Source organism: Apteryx mantelli, chromosome 1 (assembly GCF_036417845.1).
Source record: "Apteryx mantelli isolate bAptMan1 chromosome 1, bAptMan1.hap1, whole genome shotgun sequence".
Taxonomy (NCBI): Eukaryota; Metazoa; Chordata; class Aves; order Apterygiformes; family Apterygidae; genus Apteryx; species Apteryx mantelli.
In genome coordinates this window covers 197,070,429-197,094,980 of record NC_089978.1, presented here as the reverse complement: position 1 = coordinate 197,094,980, position 24,552 = coordinate 197,070,429, and the positions used below count along the sequence as shown (strand labels likewise).

Sequence of the window (24,552 nt, the reverse complement as noted above, 5' to 3'; positions counted from 1 at the left end):
TCCAACCAGAACCACCTTTTCCTTATATTTTAGCTTGGCAAACACGCACAAGTAGTGATGGCTGCAAAGAAGTTGACTGAGGGGAGTGGGACGGAGGAGGCGTGAGGCAGGGGGAGCTTGGGTTTGGCAAAATGGAAATGCTCTCTGGACCTTCCCAGCCTGTTCCCATTATGAAGTCCCGGGCATGGCCATGGCTGTCCCAGCTCCTTGCAGTCTTGGCCCTGGTTAATGCACACTGCCTTTGTGAGCCTGGAACTTGCACACTAGAATAAATCCGGCTAGGCAGCTAGTGTCGCACATCTTCCAATACTTCCTGCCCAATACCCTTTTCATGTTATTCAGGTAAGCTGCGCATTTTGATATACTTCCAGACGTACAGGTGTACTGACTACCAGTAAGCTATAAATTTACTGAGACTCTGACACTTCTTTTTTAAATTACCCACATACCTGCATATGGCTTAAAAATAATATACAAAGTCAAAGGCAAATAAAACTGTATGAATAAACTGCATCAGCAGAAAATGCAAAGTATTCAGGCAAAGATCACTGAAAAATGACTGATAGGTTGTGATATGTGAAAGAATAAAGCAACATAATAAACAGCCGAAGTACCCTACATCATTCATGGCCAGTTTGGGTTTGAACTGAGATTCCATTTTCCTTCCTTGCCCTCATCATTCCCTCTGCTGGTTTCAGACAGAGAGCTGAAGAATGGAGACAACTGTCAAAATTTTCACTAAATTTGGTTCCAATTTGACACCACAGTGATTAGATTTGTTCTCATATCTTAGAATGAGGGCTAGGGGTCCCTGACATTTCCAGCTATGAAACCGGCTTCTCAACTATTTAAAACTGAATAGTTGTAGCACTTTGGTTGAAACTCTCAGACTGGATATCCATCCCTGCCCTACCTTTTGGAAATTTCCTTTAAAATGAATGACACTGACATGCACTGAAAAGGCATATAACTTTGCAGTCTTTTGCTGCATTTATTACATCATTTCTACTCCTTTATTCCACCTATTAAACTTGACAAAATCACTACATAGATTTTATGAAGTTTACAACTTATTTAAATCTTATATATTAAAATGACTATAAAATGGATACATTTTTATTACAAACTTTATAGCTTGGCTATTTTGCACAGGTAATTATATAATCATTCCCTATTTGGAGTATACGAGGAAACACATTTTTCAAATCTAAAAATCTGTTTAAAATAAACTCTGAGTGCCTAGCAAAAAGCAAGCAAAACAAATTACCTACCTAATTAAGAAAGCAGGAGTTATAGATTCTTAAGAGCTGTCTTAAAGAAAGCAGCCCCCTGATAACACTTTTGGTGAACTGTACTACAATTCTGAAAGGAAGGGAAAAAAATGCTTTCAATTAACTTTGCAATTTCCCACTTGAACACAAGAGGGCACCTCAAAACTAAACATTTTGAAAGACCAAATTTCTGTAGTTCTGTGCGCAGCTGGGAAGTTCTGCGACGCTCTAGTCTAATTTAGTCAATGAAATATAAGCAGTGATAATTTTGTGTGTGTGTGTGTGTGTGTGTGTGTGTGTGAGAGAGAGAGAGAGAGAGAGCGAGAGAGAGCGAGCGAGCGCGCGCTAACAGTAGAGGCAGTATTAGTCTCTGTAATTTAGTTTGAATTCTATAGCAATGCCAGGTTGCATACTTTGAATGTATTGCGCTATGTATCTGATATTCTTTTAAATATATTAAATTTTTTTAATAGAGATATAAAGAAAGAGCGAATTAAAAAGAATAAACTCTCGAGTGGGCGTACATGTCAGTAACTTACTTAACCTTGTTATCTCACCCCATTTCCACCAGATGGCGCAAGGAAATCATTAGCTCAGCAAAGATTATTCCCTTTTCATCCTGAGCCATACTGGAGAAGACCTAAACTCTTTTTTTTTTTTTTTACGAATTAGAACACTTTTTTCAGATACGTATTTTGGAAGGTGTTTAAAGTAACTCTTAAAACTCTTTTTCATAATAAAGGTATAAAGCTTCTCCCTGATCCAAACTTGCATTCCAAACTCTTCTTTGCTGTCCTCCTTTTTCCTCCCTTCCTCTTTTTTGCATATGGGTGAATTTGTTTCTAAAATCTCTGACTATGTTCAGGCTGGTGTCTCCGACATGATTTCTTTCTCTTTCACTCTGTCTCCTTTCCCAGGTGGTTCTTCCAACTATTTTTTCCCAAGCAAAAAAGAAATGTTATCTCCCCTTTTGTTTTTTGAGGCTTTGTCTTGTTCTCTGTGATCATCCCAACAGGGACCAACAATATTCCCACATGATATTCCTCTGCATATGATTTAACCCTGATTCCTCCCCAAGCTGTTGTCCTTTTCCTTCCCTTCAATGCCTTGTCATCACTCATTTTGCCTGTGCTGTTCCTTCCCTCTTCAGCCAGTCTTACTTACACAGACACTCGCCAGTGCTACTTTGCTCCTGCCTTCTCTCATTTTCCCTCTTGTCTCTCTGGAGACTAGGAAAAGCCAGGAGACCACTTACCAGCTTACCTAATTAGCAACTTCTGGTCTGACATTGGCTTTTTTGAAAATCTGGGCAAAGAGACTGCAAAAAGGGAACCTGTTGCTTAGCCTGAAGTTACAGATATTCAATTGTGCTTTCCTGGATTTTTTTTTTTAAGTCGCAAACAGCAAAGAAACCCAGTTTCAGGGTAATAAGGAGTCATCTGAATAAATGCATAATCTTTGCTTTGAAAGTAAGCACTGTACTAGATCAATTCTCCCCACTCAGAACTCCCTGTGGGCAGAGGGAGCTAAAGGTAGGGAAAAACGTGCAATAGGTAGGAAGGAACAGGGTATCTTCTGAGCTTACTGTATGAAATGGAGCCTTTTCCTCTTCCTGTGGGAATGCAGACCCTTTTCACGGTGGACACAAAAGAATGCACTTGTGTCTAGCCTGTGTTGCCTATATATTAAATGGTTAGCAACTCTATCAAATGAACGCAACGGAACAAGGTTTTTGAAAGATCTAGTGATGAAGAAGCTGTGGTAAGTTGAAATAAGACAGAAATGTATGAGAGCTTTTACCTTTAACCTAGAAGGTGTTTGCTTCTCTTAGTTAGATAATTTGTGATCTGTTAATTGAAGATTGGGAAGGATTTAAGCTCAATATTAAAATTGTCTGGATACCCGACAACTGTTACCACAATAACTTCATAAGGTTGAGATGTTCTAACTTTAAATTTTTGATGCATATTTGTAAGGTTAAGTAAAGTTCACCTTATGGCATGAATGATATTGTGACATAAATGTAAAGAAAGTAATACTGAACCACCAGAATAAGGATATAGTTCCAGAAATCCTTTCTGAGCTGAGCAAGGCCAGCTAAAATCACTCACAGGGCTATGCGGTGACCTGGTGCAGTGAACTAATCTGTATTAAAAGTAATTTTGGAAATTAAGGTTTAAACTGCCATTATTGCTTGGAAAAGAAGCATAGATTCCTTTCCCAACACACCTTGAGCTTAATGTGAGGTCACATATACCATAAATCATTTGATAATGAATATACAAATTAGATGCTTAGGAGATAAAAGGGATGTGAAGGGATAGTTTTTTGGAGCTGTTTCTCCAAGAAAACATTTCAGTGCCTGCTATTTGTTTTGCTCCCGCCAAACCAACACTATAAGAGAAATTACCTGCAGGTTTTGCTGCTAGAAAACTGACTGCTATGTTAGCGGAAAAGATAACTATTTTGTTACTAAAATAAATAATAATAATAAATAACAAAATAATATTACACCTGGATTTAAGCTGTCTCTGAGCTTGACACACAGTTTGAATAAATCTAGGCATAGTTTAGAGGGAACATTGCATAATTCAGGATTTTTTTTTTTCACATCTGTTGCTTTCTTTTACTAATTATTTTCTCTTACATACTTTTCAATTCACAAATAATGTTCTTGGACCCAAAAGACTGTAACCCTATAACCATAGAAATTTTGAGATTTTGCTTGCTTTGAGTGAGAAGTGAATCTCTACAGTTTTGGTTGAATCTGAATTTGAGTTTTTTTCCTTTAAAATCCAGATTTTTCTCTTGTGGAAGACGTGAAATCACTGCATATAAATTAAGTCATCACTGACTTTACAGATCCTATGTCACAGAGTGTGGGATATAGTAGTTCTTTTATATTCCCAGGTTACTCCACCTCTGTGATGGAGGTGGAGAGGCAAGGCAGATACGTCAGCAGAAAGTATCCTGAATCAGAGGAAATGTCTTGAGTTCTTGAGTCCTTACCCCTCTTCTCACATAAGAATTTACTGAAAATAACTGCTGAGTTTTATCCAGTTCTATTTTGCAGGGCAAAATAAGTGGACAGGTTGACAAATATTTTTTATCAACATATATTGTCAGTCTTCAGTTTGAAGAACCCATTTTTATATATATCTTTACTAAATCCAGGAAGATTAACATGAATCATATTTCTACACTTACCCATAGGACATTATCATAAGAGTACAGTGGGTGAAAAGTTATGAAATGAGCCCAGTATCTATCAATATGGTTCTCAAGTTTATAGGAATAAATGACGATTTCTAGCTATAAATGGATTTTCTTGCAAGTTGAGGCTGGTGGAGATAAAGGGCTAAAATTCCAAAAAGGTTTTTGAATTGAATCATCAAGGATCCTTTGTCAGGATTAGCTATTTTAATCTAATTCTTACATATATATGTGCATATATGCATATCACATAGGAAAATTACATGTATCACTATGCAGGCTTGGAGAATGAAATATCTCCCATATCCTCAGTATAGCAGTTCTTACACACCAAAAATGTTGAGTTTGTCTCTGTGTGAAAATATCTTATAGTATATTGCTGAAACTTGTTTAATTGAATAGAGAGATTATTTTAGCCTTTCTAAGACAACTTTGCTCTGCATAAGAAATAGTATGTATTAATAAGAGCAGTAAATCAAGCACTTAATCTACTGCCTAACAGGAATCTGCATTGAATACAACAGGAGAAAATTGGGATCCTAGGTTTCACAACATAAAAATCATTTTTCAATTAGGTACTTGGGTAAGTCCCACTCTTGCCATTTCTCCTGTGTTGTCTAAGGGAATTTCAAAAATTTTTTTTCTGATGACTACAAGAACTTAGTTATATCAAACAAGAAACATATAAGCCTATTCACTCTTAGAGACCTATTCATGTTACAGTTTTTACATCTCAGCATTTAAGCTTAATGATTCCTAGGGCTTTTTATTTACCTTCCATTAAAATGCAAATGTGTAATGAAAATGTTAATGCTCCTCTAATGCTGTACATTAAACAAATCCAGTATTTGCATTTTGTGTTTATATATGCATGTGGCATTTTGTGTCTATATATGCATGTCTGTGTACATATATTTGTATATGTATGCATACATGATGTTGCATATACAGAGTGCATATAAATATTAACATACATGTGAAATATATATAAATAGGAAAATTTGAAATTTTAGTGATCTCCTTCTGTTCCCCCTTGCCTATGGCTAAAACAAAATTTTTAACCTACAATTAGTTACTTTAAATACCTAGTTTGGAATAAATGCTACATGTGTTTGTTGCCAGGGTGATGTGAGCGCAGAGCACTTTCTCTTAAACTCAGTAGATTGAAACCCCTTTGTTCTGTGTTATACAAGTCTATCAGTCAACTGTGAAAAAGCTTATTGTCTACCTTGAAACTGGAAACTATAGTAAAAGAAAAATTCTGTGCTCTTGATAGGCTAAGTATGAAATTTTAATTGCACACACAGAGGAATATGGTATGCTCTGTACAACATATTTAATCATTACATGAAGCTGAAGGTGCTATCAATTTTAAATGGTATAACCAAATGCAGAAAGGGATCCTAATATCTTTAGGCTGGGACATTCCTTCCTTATCTGTATAGATATTGAACTCGCAGAAAAGATGCCAGACTCACAGAAACACTCTGTGCCAGTGCAGAAATGGGCCTGGTTGGAAGCAACCTCCTACACAGCTTTAACTCGCACACTGCTGTGGGACAGCACATGGGAAGCTCCTTCCAGCAGTAGCACATGGAATGATAATAAGGGAGCAGGGCCCTTCATACACAGTATTATCCAGCTCTGTCCCTTGTCCATCTCCATACAAAACTAGGTTAGGGTGGCACAGCTGAAAGTGGCTTCTTTCTATTGCAGCACCTGAGCTGAAGGGGTCAAGGCCAAGGTTAAAGCAGCTATCTATGAGGCAAGAGGATTACAAAGGACAGCAGAAGTCATGGTCTCTGTCTTCAAAGTCTTTTGCCCATGACATTTCTTCACTGTAGACTGACTGCTATTTACAAGGGACTGAGAAGATTCATTTCTTTCCTACAGCATGGACATCAGGAAAGGTGATCTGCATTACAGCATGACTTATCTCCCAGAGACCTTCATTAAAAGGAGAGATTTGGGGAAGGATTCTCTTTCTTCAAGTGAGGCCAAATCAGCAAAGTCCAGGGGAGCCATATTTTGAAATAGCAGTTTATTTGTCATAATTTGCTTAACTGCTGCAGCTCAATTCTGTATTCCTTCTCCAAGCTTCAAAATTGCAAGCGCCGTTGCATAAAAAGCTCCTGGCAGAAAGTAAATTTCTTAGCATAGACCAATCTGAAAAATTACAGTTCAGGGGCACACATCTGAGGAGTTCATGAGAAACCGAGGTCAAAACAGAAATGTCTCTGGCCAGTTATAGGAGTGAAGCAGTAAAGCCATCCTGTACTGCGCTGTGAAGCAAACAGGACCACGTGAGTGTGCAGGGGACCCAGTCCTCCAGCACTTCTGAATGATGGACATCTAACTTTTATGCAAGTTCTATACGCAGAATCCTTCGAGTCAGAAAAGAAATATCTACCCAACCAAGACAAATTATAATAAAACCATGCTTGTTTCCATTCTGGAGAATACTTACACCACACATTTTAGTCATCTGTACATATCTAATTAATTACAGCTCTGTACAACTGTGTTTAAGAATCTATAGGCATCCCCATCCTAGTAGCAACTCAGTCTCCAAATTAGGTATTTACTGCTAGAGGGTGAATATTCTTCCTTGTGCTTGTGAGTATAAAAATAATTTACTTACTTACATATTTAGTGCTAGATCTTGTTTTCCATTACATAACATACTGTTTTGGTCACATAACTTCCACTGAGTTCCCTGAGGATTTAGAGTAAAACAGAGAACAGAATTTGGCTTCTGGGATTCTCTCCACCTATCTATCACCTTCTCAGTAGCCTACATGAAATTAATTTTGTGATCTCACTCCAGCTTCTATTGGAGAAGCATCCACATTACACAACTGAGAGCCAGATGGGTTTGTAAAATGAAATCCTTTTGCAGCCCCTGAAATAGAAGCTTTGTTTAGATCTGAAACACATTAAAAGGGCAGTGCAAGAAAGCTTGAACTGATGTGAACTTCACTGAATGTTTGGTCAAGACAAGTATTTAATTTTCCACTCCATTTAATCTGACATGTTTTATGAGTGCTAATTTTTTTCCCCTGAAGTGATAGATTTATGAATAATAACAGTGTGCTACCTTCTGCACAGTTTAAAATGAGTATCTTGATACTGGAATGAATTTTGTACTTAAAATTGTCTTTACACCTGCAAAGAGAGGAATGACTGTTCAGTAAATACCTGCTTCATGAATTTCTTCTTGTCCAGTGTAAGAGGAAAACACTTGCCCAAAGAATTTATATTGCTGTTCTCTAAAGTTGTTTTGCAGGTAGTCCATCAGCATAACATAGCCAGACTGCTGCATTGTGAGGACTTCACAGAATACAGCTAACTAAAAAAAGTGAGAAAAAAAGAAATGTCAGAAGTCATAGCAAATTAACTGGAATCTACCAGTAACAGGCAAAACCCTGGGGAGGAAGTGTTGTGTAAACTATCCCCGTTGACTTCTCTCAGGCAGTACTGTACTTTTTTTGGTCTGCACCAGCAGTGAATCATTACTCCACCTGCATTCCCCAACCACTCCTCTGCTGGAGCTATTCCTGGCCCGTTCACCACCATTTAGCCAGGGGAATACGGAAAGAGTGTTTGGTACTCCTCTTAGGCCGAAAGTCAAGATAGCCTTTGGAATTAGGAAGTACATTCTTACTGCCTTGTAAGGAAAGCAATGACTCAGAATCTAGTCCTGAACTCAAAAAGGCAAAAGATAACACACTTTAATTAGATACAGATATAGATATAGATGATATATTTAATGGCTTCATGAAAAACTAGATAAAAGAAATGTCAAGCTGTTGGTCTGGTAATGAAGGCCATGAGCTTTTACCATATACATAAAAACTGTTTTTCTCTGGAGGTAAGAACAATTGTTTGGATTTAACACATTAAATGAATTACCTGGTCTTCAGAAATAGTAATGGTATCTTTAAACACAATCCATTCAACTGTTTCAGAGCAGGGAGGAGTTGATAAAGATCCATTATATGTGTAATATTTGTCTGTTGCATTTGGCAAAAGGTTCAGCAAAATAAATGGCTCTAAGGCAGCCTGCTTTCCTGAAAAAAAATAAATAAAAATCTTTCATAGTCAGATAGTTAAAACATTGCAGAAACACTGAATAAATAGAACTACAACTCTCCGAAAGAGCTTCCGTTATGGAAACAGGCTAATTTTGAATCTATTCAAAATTTGACTTCCAGGGAGATTAGCATTCAAACAAATTACTGGGCCTTTTCCATCTAGTTTGAGTAAATATTGTTCAACAACAATTTTGTGTAGTTGGGAAGATCTAATAAGTTACATCAGTAATAAAGTAACCAGTTCACTGGTTCCCAGTAACTCCCTCACCGATAAGTGCTAGTACATGTCTGAGATGCCAAATCTTTGTCTCACCAGTGAGCTTCAAAGAAAAAGGAAATACTTTAAATACTTGTGCTTGGTCTCATGACAAGGTTTCAAACTCTTCCTGAATTTGGGCAAACTGTTGCATTCTCACAGGATCTTAACCTCTGCAGAAACTCACTGCCTGGGGAAATGTCCCCATGTTAGAACTGAGTTATATCACTCTTGTCTATAGAAGCATCCCTTCTGAGGATCAGGGAGTTTTAAAATGGTGATAAGACAGTGAAAAGCTGTAACAGCTTTACACAAAGCAAGAAAGGAGGAAAAGACCTCCCCCAAGAGAGTGTGACATTTCTCTTTGTTGTCCTGTGAAAATAATGTCACCTCTTTCAGGTCATCAGTTTACCTGGTACCTTGTCAGCTGGGAGCGTGTATGAGAAAGAGCTGAGCTGTCCATCCAGAGAAGGCCAATTGCATGTTCATATCGCAGAATTTTTCAGTTTGGGACTATTATCAAGGATCTGTTTTATTGACAGATGCATCCAAAATAGTATTTGTTCTTTACATCTTGGAATAAATGTGGATCCTTATATAACTCATTTCAATTCAAAGTTAGTGATTTTAAATTTCTCCCTCTTTAATAAATATTCACCTATGAATACTTAATGAATACTAATACTGGTGTTAACTTGTAGTTTTCCAGACATACTTCTTCTTGAAACCCTTGGATGGATTTCTGACCTGTCCTTGTCTTCTTAATTCCTTCCAAATTTAGTGAGAACAGTGAATTACATCAACAATTTATTATAAATCATTGATTTTTTTTTTTCCATACAGTGACAGTGACAGTTGTTCCATTGAGTTAAGCTTCCCCTCTCTCTTAGCCACATATAATGAAAGGGAAACATATAGCAGTGTTGAGCAAAGCACTTCTGTTTCTGCTGTTTAAATGTTAGCTACCTTCAGACAGCAGCTATTATTGCTATCTGGTAAGCGTCTAGCTAATGCATTCCTCCTTCAGTAAAAATGAATGGCTAACACATTTTAGACAGAGGCTTGGGGACATGAGACTTCTCATTTATACTAAGAATCCTGCTATAAATTTTGCACCTTTAGATTTAAAATGCCATTTAATTTGACTGACAATCTAGAGTCTAAAACTAAACATCTACAAAGAATTATGAGAAACAGACAGTTTGTCTAGAAGGAACAAGACTGTTCCTCTGTAGAGCTTGAGAACTCAGCTACTCTAATTCAAATATGCAAAATACAAGATATGACTGACAAGCATAGATCATGTATATAGCAGACAAGGACAGATCATGTGCTATACACTTTTCTTGAGGATGAATGACTTGATTTATTCATGACCTGAATTTTCAGAGCTCATTTACATTTTATTCAAGAAAATCACATTTTGCTCATAGTTGAAGTGCCACATACTAGCTGTATGTTGCGTTTTGGTGCCTGTAGTTTTATAGCTCTTACCCAGGGCTGTAGGACAGCATTTGCCTTGATGAAATACCTTTTCTTCTTTGTGACCCTCAAAGATAATGAATCCCAACTGCTTTACATGGCCAGCTCCTCTGTCTTTGTAAGTTATAAAAGTTAGTCCTTGTAATATTTGTTGAACATTCATTTTCTGGAGAAGATCAACTGCAATTTTAGCATCATACCTTCAAAAGCTTTTAAGACAGTGACACTAATAGCCTTTAACACTTTAAACCCATCAATCTATACAGGGTTTTATAAAACACAAGTATTGTTAATTATAGGGAAACTGAGGCAAAGTTAGCCTTTTACTTAGGATTACGGCCATGATGCAAGAAGATATCCCTGCTCAGGACAGTGCATATTCATGTTTTTCTTTGAAGCCATGGTGAAACTGAGTTAGAAATAAACCCAGATCTCCTTATGCACTACCCCATAATCTCTGTACTCTGATGTAAAACCATGAGGAATTTTAAAATACCAAAGTGTCAACATTTGGTTTCAATACTGTTTTTGCAAATATAATACAATTGGATTATTTCAGATTTACACAAGGGTTACTGCAAAAAGAATTCATCTCCACGGAGTGTACAGCATACTAATATTCATACAGACTCATACTTGTAAGACACATCTTGGATTGTTGCAATGGTATTATTTGTCTTCCAACAGTATATAAAATTCAGACATGTATGACTGAGAAACCTCACAAAGTAAATAAGACATTTCTCTGGAGTTAGCATTTAGAGTGTTGTAAATTCCTTGTGATAGTTACATTTATTCATTTACACTTAGTGCTATTAATACAAGTATTCAGTTTTGGTGTAAATTAAATGAATAAATATTTTTGTTTCTAACAAAATAGATCCAGCTAAGCTTTAGCAATCTGTACACAACTATTCCTTCAAGAAGGTTTACATAATTATGCTGAAATGGAATTTAGTCTAATCAATAATCAATAAAACACAGGGATAAACTTACCAAAACGACTAACACTATCTACTCCATTAATGATTGGATTATAATTCGGATTGTCTTCTGACCCAACCTGTTAAAAAGAAATTGCATTTTTTTCTTGCAATACAGGCTTCATGAAAAAAAACAAAGGTCGCATTTTACAACCAAAACTATAGATGATATAAAGCAAAACAAGCACATTTGCCTGTTTGCTTTTTTGTGAAAATAAATTAGAAAAATATGTGCAAATTTTTGACTCACTGATCATACACTGGAACCAGTTAATTTCAGTTTGAACATCTGCTGCATTTCAAAGCTTATTTAATGCCACAAAGATATATTTTGTTTACCTCAAACAAAACTGATAAAGCTCTTAACTTTCCATTTCCTTTAATTGCCTCTTCAAAATTTGTAAACTGATCTGCATCATAGCAGTAGATTTGCATCTGTAAATAAAGTATATTCAAATGTTACATATATAAAATATATATTTTAAAAAAATTAATCAATGCAGTTACTTATATTCCTAGTCTGAGAAAAATCTTCAAGCAATGAATTTAATATGAGTACATGGGTTTGTTATGCATCTCACATGCATTATCCGAAGATACAGAATGGAATTCATCAGCTTTTAGCTATCTGCAAAGTATCTGTCTTAGAAAACCATTAAGTTTGCAGGACGTATCCTTTCAAGGAGCATGTCATTTGCCATCAACCATATAGTAAGTCTAGATAACTAGCTTATACTAGACATCTAACTTAGAGGTGAATCTTTAAGTCAGGGGTAACCCCCTCATAAATTCCAATAAGGCAGAATTTTCCTATGCTATCTGCCTCGCAGTAAATTTAGAGAAGTACTGGTAATAAAAAATTGCCAGGTATTCTGGGGCCTCATTTAAGTGCAGTCCTGGGTGTTGGCCTCAGTCCAGCTGCCTCTCTCTGTTCTGATGCAGCTGGGAAATCACATCCCATGCAAGGTCACCGATAGGAGGTGCGAGTTTGCTACTCCTGCTGCCTTTTCATGAGATGGTGATGGAGGAGAATCTTCTTTTCGATGCCATGGAGGGAGTGTGAGTGGAAATTTTTAAATGGCTATGAAGTAGGGAAAGCCACACCATGCAGGGGATAGTCCTGGCCACAGCTCTCCATGGAGCAGCAGAAGAGAAGAGACCACCAAGGCCCCATCGCTTTGCTCTGACACAGAAAGCCACGGTGCTCTGAGTGAGGAGCAGCATGGATGCATGCTACAGCCGCACCTTTTTGGTCTGAAAACAATCACATAGCCACTTTGAGGGTTAAGAGTCTGTATTCAGAGTGCCCCGATGGCACTCAGCTCAGCAAGAGCTGCTCCTCTCCTCCTCCCTGTCCGCGAACTTCTGCAAGCTGGGAGGGAGAGTCACTACATCTGCGGGAAAAGCAGCCGGCCGGGCCATTCTCAGTGGCGGGGCTGCTGGCCTGGCTGCACTGGGCTCGGCGGGCACCCCAAGCTCCGCTCGTGCGGTGACTCCTGGCTCGGCTTCCAGCTCCCAGGTCCAGGCTCGGCCAGGCTGACGGGGATTTGTCTCTGCGAGGCGCAGCGGCTCCTCACTCCTGCTGACTCCAAACAATGCCCCAGCTTTGAAAAAGTGCCTTTACACTTTAAATAACCTATTACGGTGGAATAAAATGGGCCAAGCTCTTAGGAGTTTAACCGTTAGTGGGAATTCGGCCTTTATCAGATTAGCTGGACCAACTCCTAATGCGCTGTTAAAATGCATGTGTGAAAATGCACCATTTAAACATCTTCAGTGTGACTTACATTTTTGGTTTCAAATACATCATTTAAATATTATTAATTTTGATTTAAGTGATGAATATGCACAGAAATAGACTTTAAATAAGTGATAAATGAAGTTATTAAATAAACAATATGACTATCTGCAGAACTACAGATCCTCAAAATCTATTCTATACTTTACCTCAAGAGGAAATTTTTGTCCTTCCAAACTATGTTCTGATCCATCTGATGATACGTTGCATTTTCCCCAGTGAAAAGTGATCTTGCTTGCTTTAAATACTGTGTCTAAGCCACCTCCACTTACATAATAATCATTTGTCAGGTTAATTTCCACTGAAGAAAGAGAGAGGGACAGAGACAGAGACAGAGACAGAGAAAAGAAAGGTCAATATAAAAGCCAGCCAAGGTATCTATGACTCTAGTATTTTGGTATTAGGTATGAAAAGGTAACTATGTTATAGTTCTTTTCCTGCACTTCATAAGCAAACTGACAGAAAGTTGATTATTTAAACAAAGTAAAAAGTGTGTTAATCCACTATTAACACAGAGAAATATATTTCATTTCATTTCATGCTGCAACTCATAAAATAATTATCTAGTGAAGTGATTTATTTTTATGAATGCCTATCATCTGAAACTAGCCACAGAATCACACTAAAGCAAAGCTCAGAAAAACTGGCTTAGCCATGAAACTGTCCTTCTAAGAAAAGAAATCCCTAAGATAAAAAGCTTCCTAAAAGCATACGCAGTTGTAAGAAAAAGAGACCCCCTGCCATTAATTATTAGCATAATTCTAGATACATATCATGAGGCAAGACTACAAAAAGAAAATTGTAGCCAGTTACTAGGAAGACTGTGTGTCTGTGAGAGCCCTTAGTTGTGGAACATTCTGGCACAGAAATAAGTAATGACGAGTCTTCACCAGGCTGTAGTAGTATGCAAACTGTTAAAGGACTGAACATTTTTCTACTGGAGGGAATCAGAAGGGTGGAAAAGACTGAAACTTCACATTTGGCTTTTCCACCTTCAGCGACTGTGAATTGTTTGACCTCTTGCTAAAACAGTGATAGTGGAGTTCAGCTTGCTTTCATTCCTGTCCTCAAGACCTTGAAGTCAAATTTAACTGAAAGGCTTAGCAGTTCCTTTTATAATATCTGAATTGCTAGAGGGGAGGAAAAGCTCAGGTCACTTTTATGGACTTTAAGGAGTGTTTCCTCAGAGCTCCCTTTAAAGGAGAAATGAACTATTTATCTCAGCTAGGAGGGCAAGAGGGCAGTAAACAATTTGTTGAGCAGTGTGTAGGAAGTACATGATGGTGCCAAGAACAGAACCCAGGAACAATGACACTAAAATAAAATAAAATGGCTGGCCAAGGGCTCCTACAATATCTGGTAGAAGCTTAGAGATAGTCTTTAAGAGATTCCTTACTCCATACCTATGCCTGAAACAAGAAAAAGTACTTCCAATCAAGCAGTCAGTGGTACTATTCTAGATTTATACAGCAAAGTGGTTGTAAAAAGATTCCTTTGGCAATGCAAATGCCACCATAAGCTTCTTTTATAGTTGGTTAAAATAGGCACTTGTAGGCATAATTCATCTCTTCCTAAAATACATTTCTAAGATAGGTTAGACTATTGGACCATAAAAGCACCTATTTTTCTTCTTTGACTATAACAGGAAGCTGAAATGAGTAATTTAGATGCAAGTGTTTACATTATAGATGTCTAAAGATAGGTGAGATGAATCCCATCCTCCATGTTTGAAACCACAGCTAGTCCATGAAGTGCTTCTAGATGGCTAGGTAATTTAGTCATACTTAAAAAAAATCATTTTTGTATTCTCATTGTATATTCTAGATATGTAGTAGTAGTAATCATTATTTTGCGGCAAATGCTAAATTACTGTTTAGCTTCAATAAAGTACTCATGATGAGATGATAGTAATCATGTGATTGCTCTGGTTCTATCTGTCTGTGCATATATTTCCATTTCCGTTTTCTGTTTTAGTGACTTCTCTATTACTCTTGGCCACTGCCATTATCTGTTTTTTTCTTTTATGGATGAACTCAGAAACACAACTACTAGGAAAAAATAAAATGGAAAATGAAAAAAACATTAAGAGCCCTTGGCTGACTGTCTTATATCAGTTTTCTGACTCATTTAACTCCACACATGAAATCTGAGTTTCTACCTGTTTTGCCAGTATTGTGAATGAAAGTATCTTCCAAAGTCTCCTTTTCCCACCCATGGAATTTAAGTTTCTTCAGATTCACATTTACTTGGGTAAGATCTTCATCTATATTAATAGGAGATTGTTTGGCACCATTGCAGGATGAATATTTCTTTCCCCAGTTCTTTTGGTTCAGAGTTCCTAGAAATATAAACATTTGGAGTAAACAGTTACATACATTGAATGGGACATTTAAAACCTAAACTGGTTCTAAATACTATTATTATTATTATTTTTTAATATAGGAATGTTAAGACACAGTTCGCAATCTATGATCAGAACACTTTTCCTTCTTAGGCCTCATGAGTAGCTTAATATTCAGCACACAAAACTTGCACTCTAACTTTCAGAATTAGGTCACTATTTTGACCATTTTAAAAATGAAGCATATACGATTATGAATCCCCAGGGAAAGAAGAAAACAGAAAAACTCACACACAATATACAGCAATAAAAAATAAAACAGGAATGAAATAAACTTTCAGATGAAACAAACTGTAATTCAAAAATCTTTGGGAGCTGCTGCAAAATCTTCCTTTCTAGACAGCTCTTTTTATCATAAGAATGTTGCTAACATCTCTTCTGCCCACAGAAGTCAACCAACCAATAAGATCTTTAAATAAATAAAAGCAGTAAGATCTTTAAAAAATCCTTATGCAAATGAAAGAAGGAAAAGTGATTTCACCCTGAAAAGGGAAAAGGTTAGTGATGCTATGGCTAGAGAGCGTGGATATATGGCCTGGCTTTGCCCATAGAGGACTCTGTGCATAAGCTCTCCAGACATTTCTCTACACTGCAGCCAGACAAGAGCGGATGGGAAGCCTTGCGCTTCAGCAGGGCACATTTGCCAGGGGACAGGAGACCATCATGGCATTTCACTGCAGACAATTTTATACACAGACAACATGAACATAAACTGCAGGTCCTTGAATTACACCAAATTTTTCCATGAAAAATGCTCAGGTACTCAAGAGATCAGTGCAATGGGCTCAAAACTGTTCTGAGAATCTTTTGATTATATATTTATATAATACAGTAATATATATAATTCTATATTTTTTGTGTATTTACATACACACACACACACACATATATAAAAATAAGTACTTCTTCCTGGTAATTCTGGTAACACTTCAAGAGGCTAATTAAAACCAAAGGTTGACTGTACAGACATACAAAAATATAATTGCTTCAGTTAGCTAGTAGTTAAGAGCTAATATTAGTGCATCCAATGCACACATTTGAATGCTATTAGATGTGCTGAAATGAGGCAGTGCTCATTTATAGGCTGCTGTAGTACATCCCAGTCTGTCAGTGGAAGATTTGCTGTATTGTACCCCAGGCAAGGACAGGCCTCATATTGCACACAGAAGACTCAGAAAAGGAGACGAGATGCAGCCAATACTGTAACCATGACAATAGGCAGTAATACAAGATGCTCATCTGGATAGCTAGCTACCTAGAAACAAAGTTGAGCTAAATTATTCAAGAAGTTTTGAGTAAAGCGAGTTACCAATATCACCTTGCCACACCAGCAGTACCACGAGTCAGATGGTTTGTAAACTCATTTACATCTTTCAAACAGGAACAGAAGAAACTGTTAGGCATAACATCCAAGGGAACCAAAATGAGTTTTAGTCATAATGTTATGAATCTGAGTTTCCTGCAGCTGAGGATTATGGTGCTGTACTGGTCCCCTGGGGAATATCATACTGTGTAAGCTTTCCAGCTCCTCTTCAAGTAATGCTTTTCCTGGACATTAACTATGAGTTATAGTTTATCACTTGGGCAAATAATGTAAGATTCTGATTTCTAATGTATTTGTCATAAGAAAAGCGTGGCTAATAATATTCCACTTTCTCTCTCAAAAGCTTCCCTGAACAGATTTTGAATCCAAGTCAACCAAAACTTGGAGATGAATCCACTAAGATCTCCTATAACAAATTTCACAACAATTATTGATGGCTTTTAAACCCAAGAAATCCAATTTTATTTGAATATAAGCTAAAATAATTAACTTTTTAAACAGCAGAGCTTTCAGAGAGGGTCAGACAGAACAGAAGTAACAAGCATTTGTACACAATTCTCGGCTTGCCCCTTGCATCCTTTCAGACAGGCCCTTGTTTCCAGGTTTGTTTTCAGCCAACTCGGTGATTTTCCAAGCTGTAGCAAACTCTTCAGACCCCTCCCTGGCTCTCTGAAAGGCACTGCTGCTTTTGGCCTGGCTGGTTGCCCACGGCCACCCCTCTGAAGTCAGTCTGAGTCCCCCACTCTGTGTGGTGCCCCTTTCACTCCTTCCTTTTGCCACAGCCGATGATTTCCAGAGGCTCCTGCAGTTTGCCCCAGGGAGAAGCAATCTCCTCTCTCTTTCCACTGATCTACCCACTCCCCTTGCCCACATGCAACCTCTCCTTTAGGATATCATCATGAATCTTTTTCCAACATGCATTTCCCTTATTCTGCTCTTTCCACCAGTGACACTCTAATTGATCAAGAATCCTACTTGCTTCTCTCTCTCTGCACTTTTGGGCACTTTCTTCCATGTTTATTTTGATGAATGTAAACTTTCCCAATTTTGTATTTTCCCTTTAAATTCCCTGCTATCCACTATCAAGTTCAATTAAAACAAACATACTAAAATTAAAGAAATTATAATCTCCTTCCACTTTTCCTAGTTTCATATTTTGTATTTCAGGATTTGTTATATATAGAATGCAAATTCTTTGAGTCAGTAGTCTTATTACTATCTGTGCCTCAGCACATGATACAACAAATCCCTAGTGCAAGGTTAATGATAACAATAGTAATGTTCACACATCCCAGAAGAGAGTATTGTGCCAACACTGTAATCCATCACAGCATCCTGACTCAGGGTATGTGGAGGTATGCAGGACGCCGGCTGTAGGCAGTACAGCAATGCCTGTGGCCCAGATGAGGAAGTTTGCTCTTTCATTCTGGATGTGAAGTATTGTTAGCATTGCCAGGAAGAAAGCTGAGAAGTTAGAAGGCATGGTCTGATGAAGAACATTCTTTCCTGTCTCCCAGGAAGACCTCAATCCTATGAGGTGGGCTTGCTAAAAAAGATTTGATAATATTCTACTTTTTCTTCTACATAGAAACAATGGCAAATCAATCAAGCAACTTAATGTACAAAAAAGATTCTCTTTTCATAAAGAGCTTTGCAGTTTGCCCCTTACTGAAATCTTATGGCATCTGCAAATCCTCCTGCCCCAAAGAAACTTTTAGAACAGTGATCTTCATGTAATTACATGTTGCAATACACTTGCCAGTGAGTCATGGTAAGAAGCTAATCTGTGTATGCTATATATGAAGGAGATGCAAATACTGTTTCTGCTACTCTCTGGTTGACAAAAACAAAAATACCTATTGTAGTTCTATGAACGTTAATTGAAATCAGCCAAGAATAAAAGAAAAGTACTTTCACAGTTGCAAAAGACAAGAGACAAGACTTCCCACTAAGACAAATTAACCAAAACTCCCAAATCAATGTTCCTGCTGGCAAATTTGAAAAAGTATTTGACAACTTTTAATCAGTTTTCTTCTTTGTGGTCCAGCAGTTGGTGTAACTGAAAAACTAAATAAGCAAAGGACAATATTATTGCCTACAGTTGCAGAATTACACACAAGTGACCTAACATGGAGTAACACAGGCAATATGGAAGCTCTTTTTTGTAAGTGTGATGCAAAAACTTCTCTGAAGTAGGACAAGCTATAGGAAAAAATGATACTGAGCTCCCTAATGGGGACCAAGATTCCATGTTTATTCCATACGTCAAGAGCAAAAACAGTTACATAACTATTGAGAAGTTGTATCATTATGAAAGACAACCGAATTAAACATAAAGGCTCCTGCCTGGAGCAGGAATACAGGGAATTCCAGAAGGAACTGGAGTTCATTCATGATGGTTCAAATTATATTTGAACAGTAAAATACACTTTTTTGCATAAATCCTGCAAGTGTTATAGCAGATATTGGCTGTGTCTATGTTAGCAAGTAGTGGAGACCAAGAGAAGTGGATTTATAGAGCGAAACAGTGGTGCTGAGGACCAGATGTCCACAGTATTTCAGAAGGTTTTTACCTCAGCGACTAGCTCTGTGTGGTCCCACAGGCTGAATGCCCATTAGCAGTTGAAATGCATTAGGTGCACACTTCCTGTTTAATTTCAGCTGAGATGAATCCAAATCATACACTTTGAGACAACTTTGCCTTGTGAACCAAAGCCTGGAAAGTGGAGAGCAAGCAGGAGAAGTCCACTCCTGATCTAAACTAAAACAGTATTGTAAATGCACCCACTGTAGGCAGCAGGTGGTGAAACTGCTGTAGTTTACATGACTTGCAGAAAGCTAAAGTAAAAGAGAAAGAACCAAATGTTTTCAAACAAGAGCAGATTGTTTTACTGTAGGTGTTATAATGAAAAATCATAAATCAAAGCAATGCGAGCCATTTTGATAAATACTGTTGGAACTGAGCTTTGAAAATGAATTCCCCCAAACTGTGCTTTGCTCAGAAAGAAATTTGAGAAGAATAAAAATGTGCATGATACAACTCAAAACGTGGACAGAGCAATGTTTGTCAAAGGCAATGTTTGTCAAAGCTATCAGCTCCAAAGAAGGAACTGACAAATCACAATGAATGAAAATGTGCCTGAACACAGTGGATTACAGGTTACATGGAAGACAGCTTACACCATAACACCTCTTCTTGCCCACGACAGAATGTTCAAAGAAAATTTTCCCACCCTTTTTTTCTAGGAATTGTTCATATGCAGCTCTGTGGCAAATCCTTAGCCCCACTGATCTCAGCTCTGCAATGAGAGTCCAATTCTCGCTATGTATTCCGCTCCTATCTGCTGCAGTGTTTTGAAAATCTGGCCTATAACATGTTACTGCACTTCTGTCTTTTGTTAAAATACTTGAAATAAAAGCATCTGTCAAACAATTCTGTGTGTCAGTAACCTAAGCAAGTTGAAAGCAAGGCACTTGTGAAGCTGCGTGGGCTGTGGTCCCCTCAGCAGCTTGCCAGGAGAGGTGTTTCTCAGGGTGCTGACACGCAACCATGCATGTGTCCACTGGGCTCTAAACCACCTCTGTGACTATAGCTGTTTACTACCATGTATCAGTGATGGCTGCACGGAATAAATAATTTATGTAAAATGACAGATACCCTTTTAAATCAGTAGAAGATATATACAAAGAACGTAAAATTCAAACCTTGAACAAAAGGAACCTGATTCTGAATACATGAAACGAACACTCTGCATTTCTTCTTCTTACTGAACATAGATATAGTTTCTGAAGAAACAGGATGTTAAAAATAAGGCTTTGGTTTTATGGGACTAATAATGATGTCAGAAAAACATATTAGTGAGGAGACAAGTTTTACTTGGAAGCACCACCTTTTAGTAAGTGTTGTTTTGACACCAGAGTTTGCATTCTTAGGTCTCAGGATCATGTTTCTTGTGAATGAAGGTAAATTTTGCATGTGTGCCCTGAGGAATTGTAAGAAGCCTTAAAGTTAATGCAGTTACAGAAGAAGAAATGCTTTAAACATATGTCAAAGGAAAGAAGCCATACTTCATACACATAAGCTTTGAAATACTGAAAGTCTAAAACCATTACTGTTATGAATAGTTTTAGTTCAAAACTCAACTCTTATCCATTGCAGAGTATAAACACTGCCTCTGGAATTGGCAATATAGCTTGAGTAAAATAAGGGGTGGTACAGAAATAATTATAAGTCTGATTCTCGTTTTCTGTTGCTCCTACCTCACTTACTATTTCGCAAATTAAACTGATGAGAACCTATAGTTTATGTTATAGACAAAAGAAAAGGATGATGGATTTTTTTTTCCCTCTACTTCATTTTGAATCAGCTTTTGCTTCTTCCATGATATGATTACTTTTATATAGAGAGTTTGAATGTGTATGGGGAATGAAGGATGTCTCCTCTGTATGGATTGCCAGAAATGGATCTGCCTTAGCAAAAACCTTATTAACTTACCACTTTGAAAGGGTTAAGTGATTTCAAGGGTGTTTTTTTTCTTTCTTTCTTTTTTTTTTTTTTTTGAGTAAACTCATTTTAACCCAAGATAACAGGAATAAGGCCATGAAAAGATGTGGGTACTTAAACAGGGACAAAGTTTAAATTTAGATGTCCAGTCAAAATCTGTTCTGAACACCAAACTTCATTTCTTACCTCTTTGTTCCTGATTCACTATTTAGATTGTGCATACAAACTGGATCACTAGAGCAGACAGAGATCAACACATCTTAGTATGCCTCATATCATAATGGCTAATGCATTCAGCTTATTATGGAAAGCTGTACAATGCAGTTTTTCATCCTCCAAGTTAGAAGGGTAATTTAAATTCACATTTTGGATTGAGTGCATGAAGAGTTGGACCAAAAGAGAGGTACTGCCAATACCAGACTTATGATTCTAGCTATAGCTCATATTATAGTGGTCCTAACATGAACCATTCTATTCTGGGGAAACATTTTGGTCTTCAGAAATGAAAGGTTTATTTTACACATTACTGAGTAAAAAAAAAAAAAAATCTGTTTCATCTTGATGTGCATTAGAAGCATTTTTGGGTTTCATGGTTTTTTTCCCCTCCTCCCATTTGGCCACCTAACCAAAACCCCGATGATTCTCACAGCCCTCTCATTAAACTTTCTACAAGTTTTTCAGATTGAAAAAAGTCCAGACTTAAAGGGGTGAAAAGACTTGTCAGGACAGAGTTACAGCTACAGAGAAGGAGTTTTGTCTTCCAGTTTTCAACTTAGCCAATTATTATGCCTGTCTCAGCTATTTGATTCCTTGTGGGTATTTCAAGACGAGATTGTTTGCCAATGTCTAGGTCAAGTGTTCAAAAATGAAAGTAATTATACTGGTTATGTTAAGGAGAGTCAGACCAAAGATTAACTGCATGGCCACTCTGAAAAACTTTCATATTATTTAAGCCATCAAAATTCAACACTAATAAAGTAACTTGCTTTTAAATGAACAGGAGCCAAATATAGTTATCCTACAGTTTTGGGTTTTTTTGGCACATACACAGTGACAGAAAAAATAATGTATTTTACACATTTTTACACATTTTACTAGTGTGAGATTTAATAATTCAAATGAAGCAAACAAATGAACAAAAAATTCTTGTTACTTTGCAACTAGATGCATTCAGGTAAGCTAAAACATCTAATTTATTATCTTGTTTAGCACCCTATTTGTCATTTTCATATCTAAATATCACCATACCTACATTTTATGTTAATATACTTCAATGTATGCACACAAAAAGACAATACACACTGTACAAAACAGACAAATATGGACTTAATTTTAGGAGAACACCCTGAAAGATGGTACAACACAAATCTCTGATATGTTCATCTTCTGTGTTCCTCATATAAAACATGCTTGATCACTTACCTCTTATTGAAATCTAACTTTCAGGTGAGAAAAAATCTGATTTTTTAATTTTATTTTTTTGTATTCAGATCATCAGACCTATAATTTTTATAGATTTTAGTGGCAAAACTTTCTGGAATTTTATCCAGAGCAGCTCCAGAAACCTGGTAATTTTGTGTGTTTGCAAAATGCTTCTGCAAAAACATTTGCAGAAAATAAATAATGGTCCAGTGACATAGGTGCCAGGAAGGTTAAATTCAAATATATGTACATATTCTGAGTAGAATAAAACAAATAAACAACATAACATTTGTTTTGCATGAATGAAAACATTTTTTGCAACCTCAAATGAAATATTTGGATTTGTTTTTAAATTTTAACCTTTTAGAATTCCTTTTTCCCCCCAATTCAATGCTAGCAATGTTCAAAATGAAAACTTTGTTTCCAGATTAAAAAAATTACTTTTTGCTTTGATAAAATGAAATAAAACATTCTGGATTTTTCCATATTTTTTCATATTTTTGTCTTACTTATTTGCACCTAAACTTTGTGCTTCCTCCACATCTCCAGTCACTGAGACATTGCTCAATAAAATAACACAAAACCAACTGAGTGAGAAAATATTTTCTTTTTTTCATTCCATCACCACAGAATAAACATAATCAAGTTACAGTTGTTGAGATAAAAAGGAAAACTGTAATCAGCACTACAAATAAGGTGGCTGTCTGGTGATTTTTCTTCCTGGAAATCAATCTGAAAATGATTCATAGTCAGACTAAGTGAATTACTGAGCAAAATGTGTAGGAAGATAAATGCCAATGGACAGATTTCTTTCAATATAGCAACTGTTAGCTGTTCCTCTTCTCCTTCTTTCATTCGTCTATAAATCTGGCTATTGCTGGCTAGTTAGAAAATACATAATCAAACGCTTCTATGCCAGAGACATACAGAAGATAATCACTGATGCTCCATTTGCAGTGCACTCAATGGGATAGATGTTTAGATTAGGAAAGATTATGGGAGAAAGTCACTCAACCACTTAAGATACCTCTTCTCCATTATTCTCATCCCATTGCTCCTGAGTTTGCACATAAATGCTGCCAGAGAATCATGTTGCTATAATGAAAACTTGCCAAGTATTTTTGATAATTAACATAGTTCTGATAGCTTTGAATCATAGTTTTGATAATTGTCATAGATCTAAGCTATATTTTTCAAGTAAGTTTTAAGCAGAAAATTTGGGACAATGACAATTGGGAAAATGCCCAGTTAAAAAAAAGGAAAAACACATTCTGCCTTCTGTTTTTATTTCTTTTTTGACAATATGGAAAGTTCATTGGAAGCCTTGATTATATCTAAACCTTGCTCTCAGGAAGTCGGGTTGTAGCAATGATTTTCTTTACCTATAGTAATACTTCAGAACATGAAACTGAATACAACATTGTTGAGTGACAAAGATCATTCTAAAATCACAAATAATCAGAGCTGAAAACAGAACTGGAATATGTGGAACTGATTCACTTTCAGTTTAAGAAATAGGCAATGATTTTTGGCCAGGTTGAGGAACATAGCCTATGACTTCGTTTCATACACCCTATAGTTGCTTTTTTATTTATTTTATTTATTTATTTTATTAGTTATTTTTTATTTATTTTTTCATGCTGAACATCATAGATCTAGATGTCAACTAGATGTTGACATTGTCCAAGGCCTTTTTGGTCTCCCACAAGGAAAGGACTCCCTACCTGTTCCTGAGGTGTAGGGCATACCTCTACTAAGGAAGGATGTAGAAAGTGGGATGGCCACTTTGTCCCCTAAAGCTTAT

The 24,552-nt window shown here is 36.9% G+C and overlaps 1 protein-coding gene across 1 annotated transcript in view; it reads right to left on the bottom strand.

The window, feature by feature from the left end:
- The window catches only part of PTPRZ1 (protein tyrosine phosphatase receptor type Z1), a 140,182-nt gene that overhangs the window by 50,520 nt on the left and 65,110 nt on the right, over window positions 1-24,552 (bottom strand). Inside the window, exons 3-8 of the mRNA XM_067289962.1 lie at window positions 15,256-15,435; window positions 13,247-13,398; window positions 11,639-11,734; window positions 11,313-11,379; window positions 8,397-8,554; window positions 7,683-7,833 (exon numbers count right to left, since the gene is read on the bottom strand). Of these exons, the coding sequence (XP_067146063.1) occupies window positions 7,683-7,833; window positions 8,397-8,554; window positions 11,313-11,379; window positions 11,639-11,734; window positions 13,247-13,398; window positions 15,256-15,435 (804 nt within the window). The remainder of the gene's footprint in view (window positions 1-7,682; window positions 7,834-8,396; window positions 8,555-11,312; window positions 11,380-11,638; window positions 11,735-13,246; window positions 13,399-15,255; window positions 15,436-24,552) is intronic.